At 46.4% G+C, this 24,468-nt stretch overlaps 2 protein-coding genes across 2 annotated transcripts in view; one reads left to right on the top strand and one right to left on the bottom strand.

Moving 5' to 3' along the window:
* The window catches only part of PKD1L2 (polycystin 1 like 2), a 107,942-nt gene extending 105,325 nt beyond the window's left edge, over positions 1 to 2,617 (bottom strand). The window contains exon 1 of the mRNA XM_027513951.1: positions 1,856 to 2,617. Coding sequence (XP_027369752.1) covers positions 1,856 to 2,156 — 301 coding nt within the window. The 5' untranslated portion in view covers positions 2,157 to 2,617. The remainder of the gene's footprint in view (positions 1 to 1,855) is intronic.
* A 14,119-nt stretch (positions 2,618 to 16,736) lies between these two features.
* BCO1 (beta-carotene oxygenase 1) overlaps positions 16,737 to 24,468 on the top strand; it is a 31,888-nt gene continuing 24,156 nt past the window's right edge. Inside the window, exons 1-2 of the mRNA XM_027513948.1 lie at positions 16,737 to 16,939; positions 22,888 to 23,016. Of these exons, the coding sequence (XP_027369749.1) occupies positions 16,876 to 16,939; positions 22,888 to 23,016 (193 nt within the window). The 5' untranslated portion in view covers positions 16,737 to 16,875. The remainder of the gene's footprint in view (positions 16,940 to 22,887; positions 23,017 to 24,468) is intronic.

The following is a 24,468-nucleotide window of genomic DNA, read 5'->3' as shown; positions in this document are numbered from 1 at the left end:
CGGCAGCCGGTGCGCCCTAGAGCCCGTGCTGCGGGACGAGAGAAGCCACTGCATCTGGAGGGTAGCCCCCACTCGCTGCAACGAGAGCAAGCCCTCATGCAGCAGCGAAGACCCAGCACAGCCAATAATAAACATAAAAATGTAAAGTAGACGTGCTCCTTTAACTGCATGTAAATGAGTGTCTGATACACTGAAATCCACGCTTTCTGTGCCTACAAAACAAGAAACCGTTCAAAGGATGTCACCTGAAGATGCATCTTAGAATTCAGATCTCCTGGTTGTGAGTTTCCTAAACTGAGCTTTGGCGGCTGCTCCTTTATTAAAGCCTTTCCATCTATGCTGGCATGTTGCTGCAGGTGCTCAGCCCAGACCAAGCTGCTGCTGCTGCTGCTAAGTCGCTTCAGTCATGTCCGAGTCTGTGCAACCCCATAGACGGCAGCCCACCAGGCTCCCCGTCCCTGGGATTCTCCAGGCAAGAACACTGGAGTGGGTTGCCATTTCCTTCTTCAATGCATGAAAGTGAAAAGTGAAAGTGAAGTCGCTCAGTCGTGTCTGACTCCTAGCGACCCCATGGACTGCAGCCCACCAGGCCCCTCCGTCCATGGGATTTTCCAGGCAAGAGTACTGGAGTGGGGTGCCATTGCCTTCTCCGCCAGACCTAGCTTCTCATTACTAAAGCCCAGCAGTTTCTACAGGGCAATGCAAGGTGGCAGGACACTGTCATCTTGAGCAAGCCATGTCCTCTCTCTGGACTTATTTTCCCCGTCCATAAAATAAGTGTAGCAGTGCTCGCCTCATGGGGCAGGTGTAAAGCTTAAATATGAACACCCATTCTTTGTTATGAATGGACCCCAGGAAAACAAAAATGGCCACAATACTGTTCCTTCCCTTGAAGAGTTCACAGTGTGGGGGAAGACACCTAAGAACTGACGTCATGCCAGAAGTGGACAAGGTCCTTCAGGTGCAAAGAGGAGGACTCACCTGAACATGGAGGGGTTGAAGGAAGGCTCACTATTCCACCAAGAACCGAGAGAAGGATAAGGAAGGGTTTCCAGGACGACCGTTAACATGAGACTTTCTGTTGTGAACTGAGCTGTGTTAAGCACTTAACCCACTTCAGCCTCATAACAAGTAAGGAAAGACATATGGGAGTGCTTTGGAAATAGTCATTATTTCCTGAGGCTCAGTTTTCGTGTCTATCGAGTAGGGACAACAGTGATAATTCTCATCAATTATGATAAGGATTCAGTGTGAAAATGGATGTGAAGCCCTCAGGGCAGTGCCCAGCACTGTTCCACCAAGAAGTGAAGATGCCACAGCTAGTCTTAGGCACAAGTAAAGAAAAGGACATTGGCTTTTAACATTAGCACGTTAGCTGTGTGCCAGATTCTCTGCTAGCTACTGAGCAAGAATTATTTCATTTGATCCAAAACAACCAAAAGGAGAATCTCCTAATCATGAGAATTGGCACATATTAATTTGCTCCATCGGAGAAGGCAATGGCACCCCATTCCAGTACTTTTGCCTAGAAAATCCCATGGACGGAGAAGCCTGGTGGGCTGTAGTCCATGGGGTTCAGAAGAGTCAGACACGACTGAGCGACTTCACTTTCCCTTTTCACTTTCATGCATTGGAGAAGGAAATGGCAACCCACTCCAGTGTTCTTGCCTGGAGAATCCCAGGGACGGGGAAGCCTGGTAGGCTGCCGTCTATGGGGTTGCACAGACTCGGACATGACTGAAGCGACTTAGCAGCAGCAGCAGCAGCAATTTGCTCCATGGAGCTCTGGATAAGAAGCTATGGTGAGAATCACAGCCACAAACTCCCCATAAAGTATAATTATCACAGCACCTACCTTCTGCGGTTCCATTCCGAGCTGAGCTCCCTGTGAGTCCAATCCACCATTCCCTGTCCCGGGAGAGGTGCTTCTGCAGAAATTTCTGGGTGGCTTCATCACGAATGAAGACCAGATGACCTCCTTGCCTCTCGCACCAGCTCTGGGCACCGTAGAAGGTGCGGCTGAGAGACACAAATTCGTAGCAAGCATCTCTGAAAGCCACTTGGTTCTTAGAGCAAAAGCTGCCGTCATCTGGCTTAGCAGTAATGGCCCCAAACTCCAGAGCAAGCCCCAGGAGTACCACGGCCAAGGTGCTCATCTTTGAACCACGGCTGGAACATCTGGGTGGAGCCGGCTCAGGTCCTTCATATGTTGGTGCCTTCACAACTGACTGCCATCCATCTTTCCTCCTCTTTTTGTATCACATCATAGTGACTAACCTCTTGTGTAAGAGACAAAACACTCAGGACGAATGTGTCTGCTGTTTTGCTTCCCCCAGCTCTTTGTTCCATGACAGTTCCAAATCCAGTTAATTTGCGAAACAGTCTTGTAGAGAAAGATAGCAGTGCTGTATCTCCTGTCTGCTTGTCATTCGGTCAACTGTTAGCTTCCGATAAAAATCCCTGGTTCTTGGTTTTATGTCATTACCCTTCAGGGCTCAATGTTTCGTGAGGAGCCATCAGCTTGTGGGAACTATGCGATAAAAGAAAAGCAGCAGGAAAGCTAGAGTTACAGATGGTAAAGAAACCAAGTTGTGCTCATATCCAGCCCTACTGTCTGGAGTGGCCACTCTGCCCAGATGATAATCACATTCTCCCAGCGTGGCTTCATCCTAATGAAGACTTTTTTCTGCTCTCTGACTCATCACATTACCACTCATGCCTATTTGAGAATAAATATTTCCTACAAAATTTATTTGATGTCATCATGAAAACAAGCTTCTAAAATTTCAAACCTGCCCATCTTCACCCACTTCCTAAACCCTCCAACAGGTGTCCGTGGTCAATGGATCAAGTTCAAGCCTCTTAGCTTTGTATTCAAGGCCCTATAAGAACTGGTCCCTGACAGTGTTTCCAAATACACCCCCAAAATGTGGGGAAACAAGCTCTTTCACTGATTGCTGTTGGAATTATAAATTAGTACACCCTCTGTTGTGGGCAGTATAGAAATATCTATCAAAAAACATTAACATTTTAAAAGCAAAAGCTCTGTAATGTTGCAGTTCCACTTCTAGGAATTTTGCCTACAGAAAAATTCATACATATGTGAAATGTCATATATATAGATATATGGTTATCCGTTGGAGAATTTTGTGAGAAGGAAAGATTGGAAACAACCTAAACATCCATTGAGAGAAAATTGGTTAATAAAATATGGTACATCCCATATACCCACTGTTCTGGAAATTTCATCTAAATGGAATCCTACACTATGTGGCCTGTTGTGACTGGCTTTTTCACTTTAGCATAATGTCTTCAAGGTTCATCCATCTTATAGCAGGTATTGATGCTTCCTTCCTTTTTTTGGGCGGGGAGAGCATTCCTAAAAAGCTTATAGAATAAATGTTCAAGGAAGGGTCTTTCAGATATGTTATATCCCCACCTTAGCTTTTCGTTTGCCTTTCTGGGTAATGTTTGTTGTTCATGATAACTTTTAATATTAATTAAGTTTGCCAGAATTACTATGATACTTTAGCAGTGGGAAAATGCCAGAGTTTCTCTAGGGAATTTTTTCTTTAGAAAGATATCTATGTAGGCCATTTGGGTTGTGATAGGGGTGATTCCAGGGCCTGGTTTATACCATTATGACAAAACACAGTGCCGGAAGAGATGGGCTACGTAAGAAGTTAGTAATTTGTGGTTGGAGAAGGGAGCCATGCAACATGGTGGGATTCTGGAGCCTTCAGAAAAGGTATCAGGTAAGTGGATTCTCATGGCAGGGTGGCCAAAGGTCTAACGTTTGGCTTTAAGCTGTTAACTCGCTCTGACCCAAGTTACCGCTTTCTGTTTTTCGCTCCCAGCCATCTCTCCCCCAGCTTCTGGCAGCTACGACTTTCTGTCTTTATGGACTTCACCATTCTGGATGTTTCATACACACAGAATCCTATGTGTGCCTTTGTGTCTAGAATAATATTTTCAAAGTTTTCACTTTATTCCTTTTTTACTGCAGGTAATATAGACCACATATTGCTTATCCATCTTTCTGTTGAGGTACACTTGGATTATTTTATTCTGTGCAATTCTTGGGGAGAAGGAATGATGTCTGTTAATCTCCATGTATCCCTTGGCTGGCACACAGTAGGACTCAATTGCACTGGCCAGCCTGGCCCCATCCCAGGTCCCTGGGGCTGACCCTTGAAAACCAACCCCTGCCCCCAACCCAATTACCATTCCCAGAAGCCTTCCAAGCCCTCAGGAGTCGTTCCGCCGGGCAGGGCCCTGGGTAGGATTCGATGTCAACGCTGACTCACAGGCTGGGCAGAGCTAGCCTCTTATCTCTAGGGGCCAAGCAACAAATGACTTTCATTAGAAATCTATGTGGAAGGCCGAACGCAGAGATAGTGTATCTCCTGGGTAAAGGCTTAATTTATGTCCCGCATGGAATGTGCTTGGCGACATTCGATAAGGATTGCAAATCTGCAGGCTAAATTCCATTTTCATGTTCTTCATTTTCTGATTAATTGCAGACTCCTGGGCACAGAATTTATCTGGGTGATGTCAGCTCTCAATGTGCATTAACCTCTGTGTATGTGAAGAAAAGACAGGACATGACTGGACCCATGTGAACCTGATTCCAGGGATCCATCCAGCTGCCCAAGCCTCCAAATCCTGGTTTGCATTATCAGTAAGTGGAAAACAGGAAGAGAGCAGGTTTGGTTTAAATAGGGCATTGAGTCCCTAAAAAGAACCAGAATGCTGTTCATGCCCTGCGGCCCAGACATCGAAGTCCTAGGAACAGACCCACGCTAGTCTGGCTTCCCTCAGAAACCTGAGACAAGAACTCAAGTGCAAGCAGTTTATTTGGGAAAGGGTGCAATTCTACATGAATTGGAGTTTTTGTTAGTCATATTGAATCTTTGTCTCTTATTTGATCAAAAAGACAAAAAAGCAAAAGAATTTTCATAGTTTCATTCCCCTAACACATATTCATCTCTTTGTGCTTCCTTTGAATGCTTCTTCTCTTGAAGATAAACATTTTATTCAGGCACAATCATAGTATACATATAAATAGCTCACATTGAATCCTGCCTTTACCTCTTAGCATTATAGGAAATCTTTTCCATGTTGCTAAATGGCTTTGAAATCAGCATGGCGGTGGCTGAGTCTCCTTTCATGAATGGACCTTCAGTAGTCCATCTCCATTTGCTAGATTTTATGTGTGATTTTCTCCATCTATTCAGTTTTGCTATCCTAGTCAACACTGCTATGAACATCTTCTGAGTTATCTCTTGAGGGTTACAGCAGACACTGGCAATGCCCTACCTTAACCCCTTACACCATGTAAGGCTTCTCAATGCAGACACCCGTGGCTCCTTGCCTCCCTCTGCACACAAGGAAGAGGATGGAAGTTTCTGAAAGTTAGCCTCTCAGGAGAAAGTCTCACCCTTATTGACCAAAGTTACTGGGTCAATCCGTCATCTCTCTCAAGATCACTCTAAGGCATGTTCACACCATCTCTAGAGTTCCCCACCGAGGGAGCTCAGTTGTCCCAGATGGTAATGGCCTTGATAATGCTCTGTTAATGTCTACCACAGGCTTCCTAGGTGGCTCAGTGGTGAAGACTCTGCCTGCCAAGCAGGAGACACAGGTTTGATCCCTGGGTTGGGAAGATCCCCTGGAGAAAGAAATGGCAATCCACTCCAGTATTCTCGCCTGGGAAATCCCGTGGACGGAAGAGCCTGGCAGGCTACAGTCCACAGCGTCGCAGAGAGTCAGACACAACTTAGCGACTAAATGACAACAGCAATGTCTACCCTCCCGGGCTCACTTCCCACTCCCTCACAGGCATTTCCTGGGTTCACGTCCCAAATAAACCGTCTATGCACTGGAATCTCAGTCTTCAGGTCTGCTTCTGGGAGAGCCAAGCTCAGACAAGTCTCTTCTCAGGACTGGGATGCTGCCCACAGGGCATGAACATCTCTGTGATTCTTGCTATAGACTCAACACCTATTTAAACCAAATTAATAATCTCACTGTTGTTCATGTTGCTGATCCCACCTGAAGGCTTAGGCTGCTGGATCAAATTCCGAGAAACATGTTTGCACAGCTGAGTCGTCGTGTCCTGCACACTTTTCTGATGATTTCAGTACTATACTTGGGGACCAGCTCTGAGAAGCTGATAATGACCTCAGTATTGGAATAGTGGGCGGTGTTCTCTAGATTTTTTAAACATCTGTGTAGACTAGCCTTCCAGGTTTGCTCATGTACACTTGGCTGTTTGCTACCCTAAGGTGCCTGGTAACCTGGATCTTGAAGGACTGGAAAGGAATGGGGTAGAGGTAGGGATTGGGGGAGAGCTAGCTGAAGAGGTGTCTCAGGCAGAGGCCCCCAGATTGCCAAGTTCCTATTTCGTATCAGTACCCCAGAACCAAGATAAACTACAGAACCTTACCTTATCTCCCGCTGGGTGGCCTGCTGCAGCCAGCCACACCACCACTCTTTTGCACATGCTGTTTCTTTACTGAGAATGCCTTCTCTTATACATTTGCACACTTACACACTTTTTCAAAAATAGCTCAACTGTAAACCTCTTCCCCTAAGCCTTCTCAGGTGCTGCAGGAGTTAAGTGCCACTTATTCCATGTCTTTATAGCAGTTTACTTCCATTTTAACATTAATGCCCACTGTATGTTAGTCTTGTCAATTCTACCTCCCACGTGTGACAAACTCATTTTATATAAATGATAATATACAATACATCTGTGTGGTTATTGTTATTATTACCTGCATTCCTTTCTCCTTGAGGTCAGCTCCCTGAGGTCAGGAGCTATGATTTCCCGCTTTTCTACCTGTCATACCCTATATGACACCAGCCTCTGCTGTTTAGTAGAACTTTGAGGAAGTTACAAATCCTGTTAAATGTTAATGGCATAATTTATGGTCTTTGTTTAGCAATGATGTGTTTGCTCCTGGAATCCCAGGGAGGCTCTCCCCCTGCTTCCTACATCCTGTGTTCTGGAACTCCCCACCAATGCTTGTCCCTAGGGGAGGCAGCTGCCACCTTTGCTGGGACTTTGCCTGTTACCCTGAACCCTGCTATCCAAGATTTCCACATTATCTGTTCAGCTTATCACCATGACTAATTAGAGGCACCATTTAAAAGCTAGCTTAATTGGAAAACTGCAAAGTAATTTAGATATGATAACATTATCTCCAAAAGGGAAACATTAACTTATTTTAGGCCATAATTTTAGTAGAAGATACAGAATTGCTAATTATCTGAAATAAGGCTGCTGGGTTTTTTTATTTTTATTTATTTTTTTGGCTGTACCGCATGTCATGCAGAGCTTCCCTGACCAGGGATCGAACCTATGCCTCTTGCAGTAGAAGTGTAGAGTCTCAACTATTGGGCCATCAGGGAAGTCCGAGGCTGTCTTTTTTGTGTTTTTAATAATTTTATTTATTTATGTTTATTTTTGGCTATGCTGGGTCTTTGTTGCTGCACAGGCTTTTCTCTAGTTGTGGCAAGTGGAGGCGACTCTCAAGTTGTAGTTTAAAGGCTCCTCATCACGCTGGCTCCTCTTGTTGCAGAGCCCAGGCTCTCGAGTCCAGGGCTTCAGTAGCTTCAGCTCCCGGGCTCTAGAGCACAGGCTCAGCAGTTGTGTCAACTGGGCTTAGTTGCCTCTCAGCATGTGGGATATTCCAGGATCAGGGATTGAACCCATGTCTCCTGCATCAGCAGGCAGATTCTTTACCAATGAGCCACCACGGAAGCCCCCAAGGCTGTTGTTTTTATATCACAAGAACTTTTCCTTTTGAATTTAGCTTTACTTCTTGATCCCAAGACTGCTTTACGGATGCAACATGCTCCATGGAAAAAGTGGCCCCAGGGAAGGGTAGCCTCCTCTTCCTGCCTCCTTCCCCAGATGATCAGGTAAGAGGATCCCATGTTCAATCACCTACGCCTGCCATGTTGTGTGATTTCTGGCCCAGGGCTACAACCTCAAAAGCTTCAGTTGCTTCCTCCATAAAGTTCAGTTCAGTTCAGTTGCTCGGTCGTGTCCAACTTTTTGCAACCCCATGGACTGCAGCATGCCAGGCTTCCCTGTCCATCACCAACTCCCGGCGAGGGTAGCTTCCAGTTCAGTCACTCAATTGTGTCCAACTCTTTGCGACCGCATGGACTATGCAAGTCCATGGGATTTTCTAGGTCAGAATACTGGAGTCGGTATTCTTTCCCTTCTCCAGAGGATCTTCCCAACCCAGGGATCGAACCCAGGTCTCTCGCATTGCAAGTGGATTCTTTACCAGCTGAGCCACAGGGGAAGCCCTCCTCCATAAAGAGGGGACAGTAGTAGCGCCTGCTGGGTCTGGGCCAGGATAAGAAAATATGGCTGGTGAGCACAAAGCACAAAGCGGGGCACACATCTGGGAAGGCCTGTCCTTCCCCCTTCCTGAGGGAGGAGACCACGCCTTCTTCTCCCCCTGAGAGCCTCTCAGACCCTCCAGAGGGCAGACGGTGTGTGGTTCTGCACTCTGCCCTCCGCCCTCTGGGACGGAGTCCTCTTCCAAGTCTCTTGCTTTGGATTGCTGCTGGAGGCAACATGGCCAACTTGTGCAAACGTGTGTGTGACTTTGGAGGAGCTCCAGGGGATACTCAACCCAGCTCAGGGAAGGGCCCTGCCAGTCAGCACCTCTTAGAACTCCAACCTGCTTCCTGCTTCCCTCCCAGCCACCCCGGCCTCCAGTGCTTCAAGTCTGAACAGTTCTCTTCCCCGGTTCCCTCTCTCTTGCCCACCGTTTCCCCCGATCCCTCCTCCCCTCTACTGCGTGCCTACTCCTTCAATAGTCTGGTGTGAAGTGGTATGGCCAGGCTGTGTGATGCTTCTGAGTCTCTGCCCAAGCTGGGTCCCCTTTTGGCCTCTTCTTCCAGCTTCTCCATGTGGCCAACTCCCAGTCATCCTTCAGCTCTCAACTCAGCATTGCCCCTTCTGGGAAGCCTTCTGGACATTCACTCTCCTCACCACATTCCTCACTCTAGAGGATTTCCCACTCCTGCCTCTTTGTCACCTCTGATGAGCCACTGCTACCCCCACCCCCACCAAGGGTGGCACTCTGTTCTTGTGGAACAGATGAATATGTGAATGAATGAATGAATGACTACCTGGACTATTTGCATTTTTACCATTGTGAACCATGTGCTTCTCTGACCCTTGTACCCTCCAAACTGGCTTGTTGTGCAGTCCTACCTGCTTCTCTCTGCCTGAGTGATGAGTGAGTGAGTGAAGTCTCTCAGTCGTGTCCGACTCTTTGCGACCCCTTGGACTGTAGCCTACCAGGCTCCTCTGTCCATGGGGTTCTCCAGGCAAGAATACTGAAGTGGGTCGCCATTTCCTTCTCCATCTGTCTGCCTGAGTCACATATAAATGCCATCCTGGCAGCTCTCCAGCTAACTCAGCACTGTCAGAAGAACTTTCCATGATGATCCGCACTGTGCAATATGGCAGCCACCAGCTGCATGTGTCTTCAGTTAGGTTCAGCTCAGTCACTCAGTCTTGTCTGACTCTGCGACCCCACGGAAGGCAGAGCCAGGTTGCCTGGGTTCGAAGCCCAGTTCTGTGTACAGGGAAGGTTACTTAGCTCCTCTGTGCCTCACTCTCCTTATCTGTACCATGGAGCTAAACACCTGTACCTAGGGTTATTGTGAGGAGGACATGCATTTTTATGTACAAAAGTTTCAGAAGAAAGCCCAGTACACAGGCAGCTCTCAATAAATGGCACTTAGTTGTGAGTATCTCTTACTATGTCCCTGGCAGGGTCATCCCGGCTTCCTCACCACCCACCTGCCAGAATTGCCCAGATCTGCTGTCCTGGGTCCAGCCTTAATGGAGACTTGTACCTTTGGCTTCCTCTCTCTTGAAGCCTTCACCTTAAGGGGGCTTTTGCTGCCACGGAAGAAGTTCTATCTTGATAGATCTCAGGGAGAAGAGGGTGAGTGATGGGCCCTGAGACTGTATGGAGAGGGAGAGAGGCCCAGGCCCAGCCCTCCTGGTGTCCCAGTCAGCTGCCAGTGGATCCCCAACCACGCCCGGAACCACACGCAGTGAAAGCAGAGGACTGACCCACAGAGCACTGCAGACCCACAGAGCTGAGCCCACTGGACCCACAGACGTGATCAAAGTGGCTGTTATTTGAAGTCATTAAGTCTTTTTCTTTCATTTAATAGTGTGTTTTAATTTAATTTTTATTTTATATTGGGGTAGAGTTGATCGACAATATTGTATAGGTTTCAGGTGTGCAGCAAAGTGATTCAGTTACACAGATACATACATCCATTCTTTTTCAGACTCTTTTCCCGTTTAGGTTAGCACAGAATATTGAGTAGAGTTCCCTGTGTTGATCTTCTATTTTATATATAGTAGTGTGTATATATTAATCCCAAACTCCTGATTTACCCCCTCCCCCTCTCCCCTTTGGTAATCATAAATTTGCTCCCTATAGTTTGTTTCTGTTTTGTAGATAGATTCATTTGTTCCATACTTTAGATTCCGTTTATAAGTGATATCATGTGGTGTATGTCTTTCTGTCTGACTTACTTCGTTTGGTATGATAAGCTCTAGGTCCATCCATCCATGTTGCTGCAAATGGAATTATTTCATTCTTTTTTATGGATGAGTAATGTTCTATTGTGTCTGTGTACCACACCTTCTTTATCCATTCATCTGTTGATGGACATTTAGGTTGCTTCCATGTCCTGGCTATTGTAAATAGTGCTGCAATGAACATAGGGGTGCGTGTATCTTTTCGAATTGTGGTTTTCTCTGGATATACGCCCAGGAGTGGGATTGCTGGATTGCTGGGAGCGAGCTCCGCCTGTGGCAAAGGTCATGAGGAAGGAGGCTTGGCATACGCAAAGGCGGGATCAAGCCTCAGGAGTTCCCCTGGAAAATCTCGAGCATCTACCCCCCAAACTAGAGTCTGCCTACATTCTGCTTTGTGCTTTCACCTACACCTGCTTTCACCTACACCTCTGACTTTACGGGGGGCTGTCCCCTACTACCTCTCTCTGAAAAAAGAGTTAGCTTACAGCTCCAGTTAATAATTCCTGGGTGTGACAGTGTTTCAAACCAACTCCTTTGAAAGTCCTCTAGCCTGCCTGAATAAGTTTTTCCGGCCACATGTGATTGCTCAGAGCCTCCCAACTGTGAGAGGCATGAGATGTTCTAAACTGTCTAAATACAGATTCCTTTGAGCAGTTAAAAGATTGATTAGAAATTGTATTGGTGAAGGATTTTCACTTGTTGGGCCAATGTTTGCTGCTAAGTTTCCATATCCCTTACCTGCTGTGTCCCTGGCAGTGTATTGATTAATATAATTGGTGTAAGTAGTAGCTTTAATGTTTGTAACCTGGGACCCTTGAGTTAATTCTTTTTCTTCTTATAGCCCACCACACCTCTGCTCTGTAGGAATGCAACTTTATCTAATGCTTTTGGAGGGTGGCGCTTGACTTACCACCTTTAGAGAAAAATAAGTTTTCTGAAGAAAGAGTCTTAAAATGTTAACAGGCCTCTGGGCCAGAAGATGATGCAAATCACCTAAACTTTTGCATATCATAAGTTTGCAGGAAGAAAGCCTGGCTTACTGCATGACTCTACCCCTTCCCCCATTATCCTCTATGCATAACTTAAGGTATAAAAACTACTTTGGAAAATAAAGTGCGGGCCTTGTTCACCGAAACTTGGTCTCCCCATGTCGTTCTTTCTCTTACCTTCTGGCTGAATTATTCAGCCTCTTTTCTCCACTGAATTTCCTCACTGAGCTATCCTTATTTCAGCCTCTTTTCTCCACTGAATTTCCTCACTGAGCTATCCTTATTCTATTACTCTTTATATCCTTAATTAACATTTAATTAAGCAGTTGTTTCCTGATCCTCGCCGACGCCGTCCCCGCCTCGAATTCCCTGGATCCACCGGGGCTGGACCCCGGCACTGGTATTTCTATTTTTAGTTTTTTAAGGAACCTCTATACTGGAAAAGGCAATGGCAACCCACTCCCGTACTCTTGCCTGGAAAATCCCAGGGACAGGGGAGCCTGGTGGGCTGCTGTCTATGGGGTCGCACAGAGTCGGACACAACTGAAGCGACTTAGCAGCAGCAGCAGCATACTGCTCTGCATAGTGGCTGCACCAATTTATATCCCATCAACAGTGTAGGAGGAAGGTTCCCTTTTCTCCACACTCTCTCCAGCATTTGTTTTATGCAGACTTTTTAATAATGGCCATTCTGACTGGTGTGAGGTGGTACCTCATTATAGTTTGATTTCAATTTCTCTAACCCACTCCAGTATTCTTGCCTGGAGAATCCCATGGACAGGGGAGCCTGATGGGCTACAATCCATAGGATTGCAAAGAGTCGGACATGACTGAGCAACTGACACACACATACACAATAATTAGCAATGTTGAGCATCTTTTTATGTGTTTTTTGGCCATCTGTATGTTGAAGACACTGAGTCTTAGAGTGGTTTGTTACATATCAATAAATGACCAAAACTCTTGTGTATGAAGAGCTGCTTCCCTTCATATTTCCCTTGCCCTGTTCACTTATGCATTGGCCCATTTTAAGGCATTTTAGACATTGTGAAACACCTACTTTTGCTCTCATATCTACTCTGTTCCTCAACCAACAGCTTCAAAAAGTGGGCAGCATTACCGGGTACTGGGCAAGAACATGCACTAACTAGCCGTTGACCTTGATCAAATTCCTCCACATCTCTGAGGTTGTAAAAATAAGATTACTAATGAGTCCCTCAAAGAGATTAAGTAAAAGATGGCTAATAAGACACTTAGTACACTTCTTGGCACGTGTCAAACATCCAGTGAGTGGTGTTTATCAGAGGCTGGAGGACAGGCTGGGAGACAACGCCTACTTGTCCACTCTTCCATATTAGCAAAGACATAGAAAGCAGTGGTCAGGCTTTTATGGTTCCAGAGTGATGCCAGAGTTTCTTGGGAAATAGCACTGCTGCTTATTATCAGTGTTTATAAAGAGGGAAGATGGAAGTTTGACATGAAGACAGCCCTGCGAACCACTGCACCGCCTCTAACTGCCTTAGGAAATGTATGTCCTGTGGGGTATGCAGACTCAGCCCACAAACCGAAAGAACATCATGAGAGCCTAAGAAGGCAGGGACTGACTCTCATTAATCACTTCTGCATCCTCAGAACTTGGCATGTAGTCAGTGTAAGTTCCAAGAAGGCACAGAATAGTTTTCCTGTTTGGCTCGCTGCTGCATTTTCAGCCCATAGTTGGTGCTAAGGAAACGTGAATTTGAGGACGCAGGAACATTGTACTGCCTGCAGCCGACACTGTGGGTTGCCTATTACAAGCTATTCCCTCCTTTTTCCTTGCTCATAGAATCCTGCTATGATTCAGATGGCAACATGCTCCTCAGGGGTGACTTTTGGTGGATTTAAGGAACTCGGGGCGCTGCTGTTCCTCCTTGCCAGGGACTGGACTAGGGGAGATCATGTGATACTGTTCAACCAATGACACTAAGAAAAATCTGCTCAGGTCATTATGGGAAAGAGTTTTCTCTAGCACAAAAAGAGAGACAAGTGTTTTTAAAAATGCCTGTTATGTCCCCATCTTATCTACTTACTTTTGTAGTTATTCTGCAAGGACATGATTCCTGGAGGGAAGGCAGTCATTCATAAGCAAAACTGAGCAAGCCCGAGAGTGAAAAACTAACCCCCTGAGGAAGGCAGTGTGGGAGGTGGGAGCCTGGCGAGATGACCCAGGTGAGCTTCCGAGCCCCCGAGCCCCCCAGGTGACTCGATGTCTGAGATAAATGCACGTCTTTGGTGTGTCAGCAGATATTCTGTTACTTTCGGCCAACACATCCTGTATTAACTTGTCATTGTGCCTTCATGATATTGTGGTGGGCTCAGCTGTGCCCCTCCCCAATTCATATGTTGAAGTCCCAACCCCTGGCCCCTCAGAATGTGACAGTGTTGGAGGTGGGGCCTTTGAGAGGTGATTAATGTAAAGCGAGGCCATTGGGGTGGGCCCTCATCCAAACTGGTGTCCTTTTAAGAGGAAAAGTGGACACTCATAGCCACTGGGGGGTGCACACATCCAGAGGGATGACCATGTGAGAAGACTGTCTACAAGCCAAGGAGACATCTCAGAAGAAATCAACCCTGCTGACACCTGGGTTGTGGAGTTCCCAGCCTCCAGAACAGTGAGAAAATTACCTTCTGTGCAACTTTGTGATGGCAGCTCTAGATAATGAATATGGAGATCTATTGTAACGATCAAGTTATTATCACCACTGTAAAAAATCCTTTGTTTCACCATAACATTGCCCTGAGGAACAGTTGGAACCTGAATGAAGGTTCAAGAACTGGGGCTCAAGAACTGGGGTTCTTCAGTGTTCTGGATATAATAAGGCCAACATATCAACCCAAGACAGGCCCTCTTGGGGTCCTCCACCCATTACTTTGAAAAGTAGAAACCTAGCAAACATCCCTCACTCATCAGACCTGTGTGAAATTGTCAAGAGTGGGTATTTTGAAGTCAGACTTCCTGGTTTTGCTTCGATCTCTTAGTAGCTGTGTGATCCAAGGCAACCTGATTGTCTTCCTTGAGTTTTCTCATCCCCCAAATGCTGCTAAGAACACTCATGTCACAGGATTATATAAGGCCAGAGCAAGCCAGTACATGCAGAGTGCTTCACCAAGTGCTTGACTCAGAAAATATTTTCCATGAATGGGGACCATTGCTTTTCTGAATATACAAAATGGACAAGGAGAACGTGGTCATGTTTTCACTTTATAGCTTCAATCTGATCCTCTCAACAAACCCCATGACTTGGGCATTGCCAACCCTTTTGGCAGAATAAAGTGAGGTTCAGAGGGGTCATGTGATGAGTTACAGTTTTTAAATCATAGAGCCCAGGTCTTCTGATCCCCATAAGCCCTGAGCTCGTTACTTCTGCACCAGAGTTGCCACCTTTGGGAGTGTAATTTTTTCCCAAATGCTCAGTGTATGCCAGACATTCTCCTTTAATCCTCACAGGAACTCAGCGTTTACAACCTAGGAATAAATAACTCTGACATGGATACACACGTTTGAACCAGACAGCAGAATAAACTTGCAAGTTATTGTGGGACTGAATGGAAAATGTGGGTCAAATAGAAATGCCTTCGGAGACAGTGGGGAAGAAAGGACCCCCACACTGACTGGGGGACAGGGGCTTTTGCTGGACTTTTGACTCCGAATAACCTTGAGATTTTGGTATCACTATACCTCCATTTACAGATAAGGAAACGGAGGCTCCCAAAGGGTACATAACGTACCCCAGAAACAAAAGGGAGGAACATGAATCTAGCGTCACTGGAAACATGTAGCGTCTTTCCTTGGTCCAGAGTTTCTTAGCACCTGCTGCACAAGTGAGAATCTTCTGGAGAAGCTGCAAGACTCCTGAGGGCTGGACTGTACCTTCAGAGACTCTGGGTGGGCCTGGAGTGGGGCCCAGCACCGGCACTGCTAAAGCTCCCAACCAGGTGATCAGAACATGTGGCCACGCTGGAGCAAAGCCAGGCCAGGCCGCTCTCAGAGCTGAGCTCTGCAATCCTGAGACAGTGTGGACCCAGCCCTGACCCTGCTAGACCCAGCTGGTTGTACAAAGGCCAGTGCCTCTCACTTTTCTCACTCCACCCAGAGAGGCAACAGCTGGTTCTTTCTTGAAGCAACGTAAGTAAAGTGAGGTCAGTAACTCATCATCCAACGTAGCAACGTGAGTGTGGATTTCTGGTGATAACATCACCTCGAGATTCAGAAATGCAGGGGAACCTTCAGTACTATTCCTTACAGTTCGTGCGTAGTTTTTGGTTCCCAGTATTTATTATTTAAAAGGGTACATGAAACGTTTTATGTTTACTTCTTCAAAAAGTGAAATATAATTAAGTTGCTCTTTACATAGGATTCTTTTTCTTGCTGGGAGGTAGGGGGTGGTGAGGAGACTCAGAGACCTTTAGTCAAAATAAAACCAAACAATTTTCCCTAAATGATCTTGCCAGTTTTTTTTTTTTTTTTTTTCATTTTTATTGTAGTATAGTTGATTTGGGGCTTCCCTAGTGGCTCAGTGATAAAGAACCCACCTGCTAATGCAGGAGATGTGGGTTTGATCCCTGGGTCAGGAGGATGCCCTGGAGAAGGAAATGGCAACACACTCCAGTATTTTTGCCTGGACAGAGGAGTCTGGCGGCCTACAGTCCATGGGGTCGCAAAAGAACTGGACACAACACAGCGACTAAAGCAATAGCGTAGCTGATTTACTAAAGTAAGAGCATAACATAGCGTTATGTTAATTTCAGGTATACAGCAAAACGAATCAGTTATACCTATACAGTATAGACACTCTTTTTTTAGGTTCTTTCCCATATAGGCCATTATAGAGTATTGAGTAGAGTTTCCTGTGCTATACAGAAGCTCCTTGTTATCTATTTTATATATTAGTGTGTATGTATCAATCCCAATCTTCCAATTTATCCTTCCCCCCATCCCACCAGTTTAAACCCATCAAGAAAGTTGTTTGTTAGTTTTGGTTCAGCCAAATGTGGAAGTGGAAAGGGAGAGCTGGGGATGTAATCGGAGGATTAAAGATTAGCTGCCACACATGGCCGGGGAACTGACCTTTGACCAAATATAAGTCACGCCAGCACAGCTTCTCCCTGTGCAGGAAGAGATCCCAGGCCCTCGCAGTGCCATCTGAAGGGAGGGAGATGTAAAGGAAGCTGCAGGGAGGGAAGACAAGGAGTGGCCAAGAGCAGTCCCTGAACACGGACGAGCATCGCTCTCGCTCAGAGCCCTGCACAATGGAAATAATATTTGGCAGAAATAAGAAGGAGCAACTGGAGCCTGTGAGGGCCAGAGTAACAGGTGAGCATTTTGTATAAACCACGGGTACTTACATGTTTAGATGTACACTTTTTTTTTTCCTGCTTATAAAAGTAATGCTTACTGTAAATCATTTTTGGAAAATCTGGAAAACCGTAAATAGAGGTGACATGATCCATATTCTAGGCATATTCCCTGTGAAAATCTCGGTGTGCTTTTATGCATTATAACTCAGCTTTCAAGGGGAGTCAGTGGTTCTCACTACTTCCAGGAGAAAAGTCCGAGGACTACTGCTATTGGCTCATAGCCAGTGGGATTATCCTGCAAACTGTGCTCTGTCCCCAGGGTGCGGTATTTGTAAAAGTGGGTGCATCCTAAATTAATTTCAAAATGATACGAGAAGCGTGTGCGAGGGCCCGTTCTTGTGCATGCGCGGTGCGGGAGGGCACCGCAGATCCCGATGAAATTTCCTCAAAGGTGCGGTTTCAGGGTGCGAGCACTGCAGAGCAGATGAGACAGCTCCAGGGTGGGAGCTGCCACACGAACCCTCCTTGCATAGCTTTCTCCTCCTCTTCTGCATGGCCACTTTCCTGGGACCATCTTGTTTAGACTGTACAGGGCAGAGAGTGGTCTGCACTTCGGGTCCCAGGAGCCGTGCTGAGAACAAGGAAGGGGGTCAGCTCAGCCACACCACTGTTTTGGACAGATGGGCAGTTTTCACAAGGACGAGACAGCACTGCCCTCTGAGAGGCAAGTCACATTGGAGCTTTACAGCAGACGAATTGCCTTGGAAGGCTTTTGGAAGAAAGAAATAGCATGTATGTGTATTTTTTCTGATTACAGAGGTAATGTGCAATCTATATATGTATGTATATTCAGTTCAGTTCAGTCACTCAGTCGTGTCCGATTCTTTGTACTTTATATCCAGAGGGATATAAAAATCAGCTGTATTTCTTCTGTCTCTTAAGGACTGTTAATATTTGAGTCTATTTTCTTTAAGTTTTTAAAAGAAACATCAATATAGATAGTATATGCATGCGTCCTCCGTCGCTTCAGTCATGTCTGACCCTTTGCAACCATATGGACTGTAGCCCACCAGGCTCCTCTGTCAATGTGATTCCCCAGGCAAGAATACTGGAGTGGGTTGCCCTGCCCTCCTCCAGGGGATCTTCCCAACCCAGGGATTGAACCCGCGTCTCCTGCATTGCAGGTGGATTCTTTACCACTGAGCCACCCGGGAAACCCATAAGATTAATCTGATGATAGGTAGACTTTATATACAAATACTTTTTCAAAAAACAAATGTACACTTACTATTAACTTTTTATTTTTAAAAAAAGTGGATCTGTGATACCCATCATTGTATGCTCTGGGGTACGGTGGGCATTTTGCCATTATACTCCCTTGCAGCTCATGTTTATTGGCTGCATGTCAATACTTGGAAATTTTAGAGAACAAGAATCCCGGGACCTGAGATGGTGAATGAACCTCTAGATCTAAGTCCGTTGTTTTCACAGGATGGTCCCCAGCCCTGCAGCATGAGCACTCCCCAGGCTCTTGTTAGAATCTCAAATTCCTGGACCCACTTCAGACCCTCTGAATCAGACACCCAGGGGTGGAGCCCAGAAATGTGTGTTTTCAGAGCCCTCTGGCTGCGTGCAGGTGGGGGACCACTGCTGTAAACTGGGCCCCCTTCCTTGACAGGTGTGAAGCTGCGGGCCTGGGAGAAGCATCGACTTGCCCGAGGCCAGGCGGCCAGCAGAGGACAGGCTCCAGCCCAGTGCCAGCCTCCCTGCAGGGTCACGTCTAATCCACCAGTCAGGGTCTGCTGGCAGGCAGCTCACTACACACGGTGCTGTGTGGCCGCATCTGTCCAGGGAAGCCAGGCCAAGGCTCTGGCCTCACATCCGGCTGTGCTTTCGTGACTCTGATTCTTCCTTTACAAGACACTTGAGCATTTCCTGACTCAGTTTCCTCATATGGCTGATAAAGTCAGCACATACCTACCACATGGGATTGCTGCAATGACCAAATGATTTAATCAACTACAGCACATAGTGCTCAGTAAACGCTCTTCTTAGGGCTTCCCTAGTGGCTCAGCTGGTAAAGAATCCGCCCGCAATGCGGGAGACCTGGGTTTGATCCCTGGGTGGGGAAGATCCCCTGGGGAAGTGCATGGCAACCCACTCCAGTATTCTTGCCTGGAGAATCCCCATGGACAGAGGAGCCTGGTGGGCCATAGTTCATGGGGTTGCAAAGAGATGGGCATGACTGAGCGACTAAGCACAGCACAAATGTTCTTTTTACATCTAGGGCTTTACTTTTAAGCTCAGATTCATCTTTCCCTGCTCTGCCTCAACCTGCTCCTTCTCCTGTGTCCCAGGTCACTGTGAATAGTCACACCCAGGGCAGGAGACTCGGCTGGCACTTTTTCAGTGTTCCCCTTCCATTTCCCCTACAATTAGTCAAACTCTAAGTCCCTTTGTTTTATCAGTTTCTCTCTGTCCCACTGCTACTATCTTCCTCCTCTCTCAGGTCTTCCCACCTCTCTCTAGCTTCTCCTCCAACCCAGAGTCCACACCATAGCCAGAAATAACTTTTGGTACCCCAAATCTGATCACATTCCATTAGTATGAGAAGAGGTAGGTCCTTAGAGACAGAACGTGGATTAGGGGTTGCTAGGAGCTGGGTGGCATATGCAGACTAACTGCTAATGAGCACAGGGCTTCTTTTGGGGGTGATGGAAATGCTCCTGGGTTGGTGGTATGGTTGCACAACATTGTAAATATACTAAACACACACACACACACACCCTGAATTGTATACTTTGAAATGATGGATTTATGTTATGTGAATTATATCTCAATTTTTAAAATTGCAAAAGAAAAAAATTAATCCTATTATTCCCTGTCACACCCATCAAAAGTGTCTCTTTCTTCTAAGCACCAAATCAAAGCTAGATTTGGTCTTACTGATCTTGCCCTCTACTTAGCCTTGCAGCCTCAATACTCGCTATACCCTCACTTGAAAGTTACAGGCCAGCTCTTACTAAACAGCTTGCATACTTCTTGGTCTTTGAACCAGTCTCTGGTCTCTGGGTTCAGGTTTTTCCAGAGCTAAGAATTCAGGAGTAAGTCATTTATTTGGGATGTGCCTCCCAGATAATCACGATGATGTGATCACTGACCTAGAGCCAGACATCCTGGAATGTGAAGTCAAGTGGGCCTTAGAAAGCATCACTACAAACAAAGCTAGTGGAGGTGATGGAATTCCAGTTGAGCTGTTCCCAATCCTGAAAGATGATGCTGTGAAAGTGCTGCATTCAATATGCCAGCAAATTTGGAAAACTCAGCAGTGGCCACAGGACTGGAAAAGGTCAGTTTTCATTCCAATCCCAAAGAAAGGCAATGCCAAAGAATGCTCAAACTACCGCACAATTGCACTCATCTCACACACTAGTAAAGTAATGCTCAAAATTCTCCAAGCCAGGCTTCAGCAATATGTGAACTGTGAACTTCCTGATGTTCAAGCTGGTTTTAGAAAAGGCAGAGGAACCAGAGATCAAACTGCCAACATCCACTGGATCATGGAAAAAGCAAGAGAGTTCCAGAAAAACATCTATTTCTGCTTTATTGACTATGCCAAAGCCTTTGACTGTGTGGATCACAATAAACTGTGGAAAATTCTGAAAGAGATGGGAATACCAGATCACCTGATTTGCCTCTTGAGAAATTTGTATGCAGGTCAGGAAGCAACAGTTAGAACTGGACATGGAACAACAGACTGGTTCCAAATAGGAAAAGGAGTTCGTCAAGGCTGTATATTGTCACCCTGCTTATTTAACTTATATGCAGAGTACATCATGAGAAACGCTGGACTGGAAGAAGCACAAGCTGGAATCAAGATTGCTGGGAGAAATATCAATAACCTCAGATACGCAGATGACACCACCCTTAGGGCAGAAAGTGAAGAGGAACTAAAAAGCCTCTTGATGAAAGTGAAAGAGGAGAGTGAAAAAGTTGGCTTAAAGCTCAACATTCAGAAAACCAAGATCATGGCATCCGGTCCCATCACTTCATGGGAAATAGATGGGAAACAGTGGAAACCGTGTCAGACTTTATTTTTCTGGGCTCCAAAATCACTACAGATGGTGACTGCAGCCATGAAATTAAAAGACGCTTACTCCTTGGAAGGAAAGTTATGACCAACCTAGATAGCATATTCAAAAGCAGAGACATTACTTTGCCAACAAAGGTTTGTCTAGTCAAGGCTATGGTCTTTCCTGTGGTCATGTATGGATGTGAGAGTTGGACTGTGAAGAAGGCTGAGGGCCGAAGAATTGATGCTTTTGAACTATGGTGTTGGAGAAGACTCTTGCAAGTCCCTTGGACTGCAAGGAGATTCAACCAGTCCATTCTGAAGGAGATCAGCCCTGGGATTTCTTTGGAAGGAATGATGCTAAAGCTGAAACTCCAGTACTTTGGCCACCTCACGCAAAGAGTTGACTCATAGGAAAAGACTCTGATGCTGGGAAGGATTGGGGGCAAGAGGAGAAGGGGACGACAGAGGATGAGATGGCTGCATGGCATCACTGACTCGATGGACGTGAGTCTGAGTGAACTCCGGGAGTTGGTGATGGACAGGGAGGCCTGGCGTGCTGCGATTCATGGGGTCGCAAAAGAGTCAGACACGACTGAGCAACTGATCTGATCTGATCCCAAGGAACACTGGGCGAAGGAGGCGTTGTCAAGCCATTGACCACCAGGAGTTATTGGAGCTGCATCCTCCGGGCAAAGCATAAACCACGCCTCACATTGTGTCCACCGAGGGCAAGGAAGTGGTGGCCTTGGACCCACAGCACCCCATCTGTCGTCGGGTGAGAGCAGCTTCCAGGGGCATTAACTCTCCAACGTGGTTCTGGCTTGTCCATGTGTGTGCAGAGCTGCTCCACAGTGAGAACAAAGCCCTCAGGTGAAGAGCTTTAGGTATTTGCAGAAAGCAGCCTTCAGGGAGAGATGAAAGCCAAGGGGACGTGGGCAGGGCGCCGACAGCACCTGCAACACTGTCCCAACAGCCGTGGAATGCCTGCCTCACGTATAATTTAAACTTTTCTAATAGCCCCGTACCAAAAAGAACAAAGAAACAGATGGCATTAATTTTAATAGTGTTTTTCCTTTAATGCCACATATCCAAAATGTTATCAGTTCAACATATAGCTAATGTTCTTAAATTGCTAATGAGATACATTTCTTTTTCATCCTAAGTCTCTGGAATCTGGTGTGCATTTCACAATTACTGTACATCTCAGTTGGGACTAGCCAAGTTTCCAGTACCCAGTTCCCCTACATGGGACAGCACAGCTCTAGAATGTTCTTTCCTCATGCCTTTGCAAGGCAAACACCAACTCTCCCTCCAAACTCAACCAGGTCACCTCCTCCAGGAAGTGTTCCTGGCCCTCCTGCTCTCAACCCACCTTGGAGCGGAGTTCTGCTCCACCCAGCACCCTTGCTGAGTCTGTGGAACCGCCTTTATCACAGTGTATTTTGGGTATTTTCCTTAGTCTTTGTCTCTTAATGGATGAGGAGTTCCTTGGAAGCAGTGTGCATGGGTGCTCAGTTGGGTCCAACTCTTTGTGTCTCCATGGACTGTAACCTGCCAGGCTCCTCTGTCCATGGGATTCCAGGCAAGAATACCGGAGTGGGTTGCCATGCCCTCCCCCAGGGGTCTTCCCAACCCATGGATGGAACCCGTGTCTTACGTGTCCTGCACTGACAGGCAGGTTCTTTCCCACTAGTGCCACCTGGGAAGCCCCACTTGAACATAGGCATGCTGCCTGTTCATCTCGGTACCCTCAGCGCCCACACAATGCCAGGCACATTCTTTCTGGAAGTGAACAGATTCAGTGAGTGGTAGAGGGGCTGTGTGGACACTTCTTTGAGCTTTTTGGTTTAGGTGCAGAGCTGGAAACTAAACATTCTTTCTCTCATCAGGCAAGATTCCAGCCTGGCTGCAGGGGATCCTGCTCCGCAATGGGCCTGGGATGCACACGGTGGGCGAGACCAGATACAACCACTGGTTCGATGGCCTGGCCTTGCTCCACAGCTTCACCATCAGAGATGGTAAGAGCACCGCATGGTTTGCCGTGGGTGCTGTGACAAATGACCACAGATGGAGTATCTTAAAGCAACACACAATTCTATTTCTCTTCTGGTTTAGTAGCTAAATCATGTCTGACTCTTTTGTGATCCCATGCACGGTAACCCACCAGGCTCCTCTGTCCAGGGGATTTTCCAGGCAAGAATACTGGAGTGGGCTGCCATTTCCTCTTCCGGGGGTCTTCCTGACCCAGGGATCCAACCTGCATCTCCTGTGGCTCCTGCATTGCAGGTGCAGCCTTTACCACTGAGCCACCTGGAAAGCACCTAAAAGTTTCTAGTGAGTCTCAGACTAAAACTTTACTCTCAGAGGTAAGCAGCTGTTTCCTGTTCTTTTCTGAGATGGGCAGTCAGGTTGCCAGTGTTGGTGCAGCACAGCCTGGCCTGGTCTCTCCTCTCCTCTAGAGCTCTCAATGCCTCCCCTGCGTCTCACAGTGGAAATGTAAACAAAAACATTAAGTACTTCTATACACAATTTAAGAGGGCACACATAAGGCAATCAGGGCCCTCCGATTTGCAAGTAACATAAAGCCAGTACTTCTCAAAAGATGGTCTGTGGGTTTCTGCATCAGAATCCCCCAGGATGCTCATTTAAGCTGTGAATCCTGAGACCCTGCCCAGGGCTCAAAGGGAAGGATAGAGCATCTGTGTTCCCAGATGACCCCGAGCACACTGGTGGTGTGGGCCTCAGGCCTCCGTGGTCTTCAAAACCAGGCGGTTCTAGTGCACAGTTGGCATGAGGAACGGAAATCAGTGCCAAACCGGGAAGACAAGAACTGGAGTAAGAACAGCAAAGACAGAAAAATGACTCATAACCCTTAGCAGAGGCCACCAGAAGATAATGCTTTCAAACACTAACAAAGATTTCAATCATAAAGGCCAAGTGGAGATGGGGAAGAGTATACAGGAGCGCTTTTTTCAAGTCTAAAATTCTTTCAAAATTAAAATTTTTTATAAAGCAGATTTGAAGATGAGTCAACCCAGGTCCCCCTTAGCGATAGATTTGATTGTTTTCCAATAAGAAACCAAGCCGTCATCCCATGAGGATCGAACGTGTGAATTCCAAGAGTCAAAGTCACAGAGAGATTTTTTTTAAATTATAGTTGATTTACAATGCCGTGTTAGTTTCAGGTGTGCAGCAAAGTGAATCAGTTATACACATACATGTATCTACTCCTCTTTTTTTTTTGGAGAAGGAAATGGTAACCCGCTCCAGTACTCTTGCCAGGAGAATCCCATGGACAGAGGAGCCTGCTGGCATGCTGTAGTCCATGGGGTCGAAAAAGAGTCGGACACAACTGAGTGACTGAACAACTCTTTTTTTAGATTCTTTTCCCATATAGGCTATAACAGAGTGTTGAGTAGAGTTCCCGTTCTATACAGGAAGTCCTTATTAGTTATCTACTTTATACATAT

Source organism: Bos indicus x Bos taurus, chromosome 18 (assembly GCF_003369695.1).
Source record: "Bos indicus x Bos taurus breed Angus x Brahman F1 hybrid chromosome 18, Bos_hybrid_MaternalHap_v2.0, whole genome shotgun sequence".
NCBI lineage: Eukaryota > Metazoa > Chordata > Mammalia > Artiodactyla > Bovidae > Bos > Bos indicus x Bos taurus.
This window is presented reverse-complemented; position numbering and strand designations above follow the sequence as displayed.